The 4280-nt window shown below is 57.1% G+C and overlaps 1 protein-coding gene across 1 annotated transcript; it reads left to right on the top strand.

The window, feature by feature from the left end:
* Positions 1–2645: 2645 nt before the first annotated feature.
* GNI_166750 (hypothetical protein) lies at positions 2646–3305 on the top strand (the record flags this gene model as incomplete). The annotated part of the gene is made up of 1 exon (XM_011134907.1): positions 2646–3305. A coding segment is annotated over one exon (660 nt), but the record flags the coding sequence as incomplete, so codon positions are not given.
* Between the last annotated feature and the right edge of the window lie 975 nt (positions 3306–4280).

Here is a 4280-nt window from a genome sequence, read left to right as displayed (position 1 = left end):
GGAGGCAAGGGAAGCGGCCGAAGCAGCACTGCGGATGGCTACGAATATTGCAGAGACACCGGGTTCTATCGTTCGAAGCCCGAAGAGCGGCCAGAACGAGGTCGAAGGCTTCCGGATGGCATTTGACCGCGCGTTCTCCGACCAAACCGGCTTGAAGCATTCTGGAGCAGAATACGGTTATTCGCAGCCAGTACACACCGACTGTTTACAGGAGCCCGGTTTGCAGTGTGGTGCAGTCCAGTGGATGCGGGAAGTCCGATTGATTAAGGAGACTGCCGTGCGCGTGCACCCGCTTGTTTACGTCTCCCTGCAAACGAATAGCGGCTACCCTCGAGGTCTTGAACCGATCGTTCAGACCTTTACCTCCCTCAAAACCGTTGCCTTCAAGACCTTGGCGGGTTTGCAGCCGTAGGACATCTTCTCCGATATAGTAAGGCTGCATGGGACATGTCAGGTGGTCAGCAAATCAACTACTGGCGTGATTTCATGGAAATGCCGAACCACGATCTCTGGAGTTCTAGAGGGTTCTGCCACTCCGCGAGACGTTCTTGAGCTGGCCATGACTAAATTGGGGGGTGGCAGCCGCCAAGATAGGACCTTGGCTCTCTTGGGCATTTTGTTAAAGGTTCCGTTCACCCCGGGTCTGCGTCTTCCTGAAACCATGGTGAAGTCGTTCATGGCGATAGTCAGGCATGTGGCGGAGGACCGCGAAACCGTGCTTGTTGACTACCTTCAGAGTTTGCCTTCTGAGCGTGACGGTCAGGTCGGTTTCACGGCGTTCGCTAGGATCGACTGTGACGTGACCCCGGACATTGTGGCCAGCATGTTTGCCGCACGCCTTGCTATCACTGCGAAGCAGAACGAGCCTGGAGTGGACCTGTACATTCCCGCTTTGGAGTGCGGCGAAGAGATCCATCTAATGTTAGTGTGATTGGCATGGCATTCAGGTGAAGAACTGTTCTAATGTTAGTGTGATTGGCATGGCATTCAGGTGAAGAACTGTTCAAAGCCGTTGACCGGGGGTCTAAAGAAGGAGATCGGGCTTAGCATTCGGGCACGCTGCAGAGATTTAGGGCTGAGGGTCACGTGGTGCTTGAGACGGTCACCGGAGGTCTAGACAAAGTGAACGATTGTTTGTTCGGCGGACTGGTACAGGAGGCCAGCAGCGGGCGACTCAATCGACTGAGGTTCTGCCGGCGACAGTTCCTCACGGACCGTACCGTAAACGAGGACGTTTGCGCCCGCGCCCACGCCCACCAGATCACCACGCCCACCAGATCACCACGCCCACAGTAAGCGGCCATTACAATAGCAAGCTCACCGCTGGCAGGCAGGCAGCCAACTGAATCCGTCGTCACGTCCTCAGGTAAGCTTGTAATAAATCGGATGCACGCACGCTCTGCGAGTGAGTCGTCCAGCAACATGACGATCTCTGGAAAAAAATTCTATACATGTTTGACGCAATTCGCTCCCGTGACGCTAACACCACCCAGGTGGTCCACCCAGGTGGCCCACCAGTGAGCTGTCAACAGGGTTGACAGCCATCGTCGTGTGCGAGTGGTTTGCCGGGTTGAAATTCCTTTAACGGGTGGGTGGTGGTGATGGCAATCCACGATACCAAACGCGAGGAACTTTCAGACCCGGAAGGACTACTAAAAAAAGTTTTTTTCCCCCGACGTTGTGCGTGGCAGAACTGTCTGGGTCGCTCCACCTGTTGGAATAAAGCTGGGTGCTTCCTGGTCGGCTCAGTGGAGACCCAACACGTTCTTGGATTCCGGCACGTTATGCTTGTGGCAGACGGCTTGGCAGCTGTCGACGTCGAAGCGGGGGTCGTTTAGGACGGTGACGCGGTCCTTGAAGTGCTCCCATTTGGAATTGAAGGCGGTGAGGTGAACTGGGTGGGTCTCATTTTCACCTTTGTGTTTGTAATGGCAGTCGAGTTGCGCGAAGTCGCAGAAACAATGTCCTACGTTGGTGATCGTTTCGAGGCAGTCCTCGGTGCAGGAAACGCTGCAGGCGGCCTTGACGGGGTAGTTAACGAGGTCTTTTCGCTGTGCCATCAGGTTTGCGCCAGGCGTTTTTTCCGTCGTGTTCGACGGCGCCTCAGTGGGGGACGGCGCCTCAGTGGGGGACGGCTCACCGGGGAGCACGTCATCGGGGATCAACCCGATGGCGGGCACGTTCAGTGTTCGCGCAATCCGGTAGCGGAGCTGGCGTTCAGTCTCGTTGGGCGAGAAGCAGCTAACGGAGCCGGTCTCACTGGGGGTCGCCGTTTGGCTGTACGCAGATTCTTTTACGGCGTAGATATCGTAGGACTCCGGCACCCCGAATCGGTAGCATTCCTTAACGCTTCCGTCCTTTCCAGCCAGGAACGAGAGCACTCCACTCCCACCCTCACAGGGGTCCTTCCACACGACGTCCTTCAAACCCCACGTGACGTTATCCACACGTTGCACCTCGTAGTTCTGCACTCCTTCGCAATCCACAACCAACCTCGCCAGCTGCTCCGGCGCTACCGGCGATTGGTTCCTCAAGGCGTAGATTATCGCAGTCACGGTGAACATCGAAAACAGCGTCGCTCCAACCACCATCCCCGGGTGATCACGGAGCCGGTCGAAACACCCCCCCGATTTCTGCACTTGCAGAACACCCTCCGGCGGATCCTCCATCACCAGCTCCCGCAGCGGCGTCTTTCTCGCACCAGCCTCCGCTCTCGCCCGTACTGGCTCGTGCCATTCCGCCGGCAGCGTCGGTAACAACTCCTCCAACTCCGACTCAACTACTCGGCGACCGAAAACTACGTGTGCAGCCGCCGCTCCCGTGTCCACCAACTTCAGCTGCGCTCGGCCTTTTCGGAACACCTCCAGCCACACCTCGTCCGCCTTAGTACTTTCCTCTAGACACTCCTCCAACCGACGCTCAATTGCGTTCGCTATCACTGACTGCACAAACTTGCTCGAACTCATCCCCACATCCGTCTTGCCCGTGAGCCGGCCCTCAGTCTCCGCCGACCCTGTCTCCGAGTCAATTTCCAGCACGGTCGACACAGCCTCCGGCGACATCCACGGCGTCTGGGATCCCAACAGCTGCGGTATGTCGTACACACGCATACGACTCACGTCGTTCAGCCAGTCAAATGTGTCGAGCTCACCCCTCTCCAACTTCCACGAGTGCTCGCGAGGCACCAAGACCACCGCGGAACACGCTTGCTCGCCCGGCACACTCAAATCAATTACCCACGGCTCACAGTCGCTCATGCCCGGACGGCTGCCGTCCGGGTTGACAACCGCCACCAACAACTCCAGGTTTACCTCACTCGATCCTATGCACGAGATTGTCCTCATTCAAAAAAAAATACCTCAGTTGGTTAAAAGGGTGAGACCAAACGCATTCTGACTCCGTCCAAAATTTCGTTCGAACATGTGTGTGAGTCGTCCAGGGGCATAACGACCTCAAAAGTAATTGCTATACACGCCCCCGACACAACTCGTCCCCGCGACTGATAATGTAAGGACAACTGCCGGACATCGCAGCCATCGACAACGATGCCAAACAGAACATTGCGTGCTGCCGCACAATGTTTGAGATGAAACTGGGGTCCCTGCCGTTAGCTTTTTACGAACTCGTAGCCCATTCAGCCCGCATGCTGTGTCGTACTGGTCGGCTGCTGACGCGGCCTCTCAGTTGAAGGGTTGTGTCATCCCTAAGAACTCATCCCAGTTGGCTTCTGTCCTCATGCCAACGTCGGTCGTTCCCCGCCCGTTCTCGGCCTGCTCCTCCAGCTCGCGCTGCCCTGAGACGTACTCTTGTGATGTCCACCGCAGTAGTGGATCCGCGCTCAGCTTGAACCTTCTCACTTGGTCTTTGTGAGCCGTGACCGTCCACCCCGGCACGCCGCACCTTTCTGCCACCACCTGCGTTTTCCTCAACTGTGTTACCCTCATTGGTAGCGACCACGCGGTGTGCGCCCAAGCTGGTGTCTTCGGTCCTCCCCTGGCGTCTGCATGTGACCCTGGCTCCACCGAGACTATTACTACTTCTCCTACCCGTAGGTCATCCGCGCCCGACTCCTCGAGCGGCCTATCTGCGAGCATGGCCCTTTGCAACCTCTCACGCATCCGTGCCGCCAGGCTCTGTTTCCTCTGCTCCTCTGTCATTGTGCCGGTTACCTCTTGCAACCGCGCGAAGTACGGTGGTCTCCCGAATAAGGCCTCGTACGGCGTCACACCTGTGCTGATGTGCGGTGTCGTATTGTGCGTGCGACAGACCGCCGCCACCAT

The sequence above is a fragment of the Gregarina niphandrodes genome (assembly GCF_000223845.1).
Source record: "Gregarina niphandrodes unplaced genomic scaffold scaffold00054, whole genome shotgun sequence".
Taxonomy (NCBI): domain Eukaryota; phylum Apicomplexa; class Conoidasida; order Eugregarinorida; family Gregarinidae; genus Gregarina; species Gregarina niphandrodes.
The sequence above is the reverse complement of the archived record's forward strand: the minus strand, read 5'-3'. Positions and strand labels throughout refer to the sequence as shown.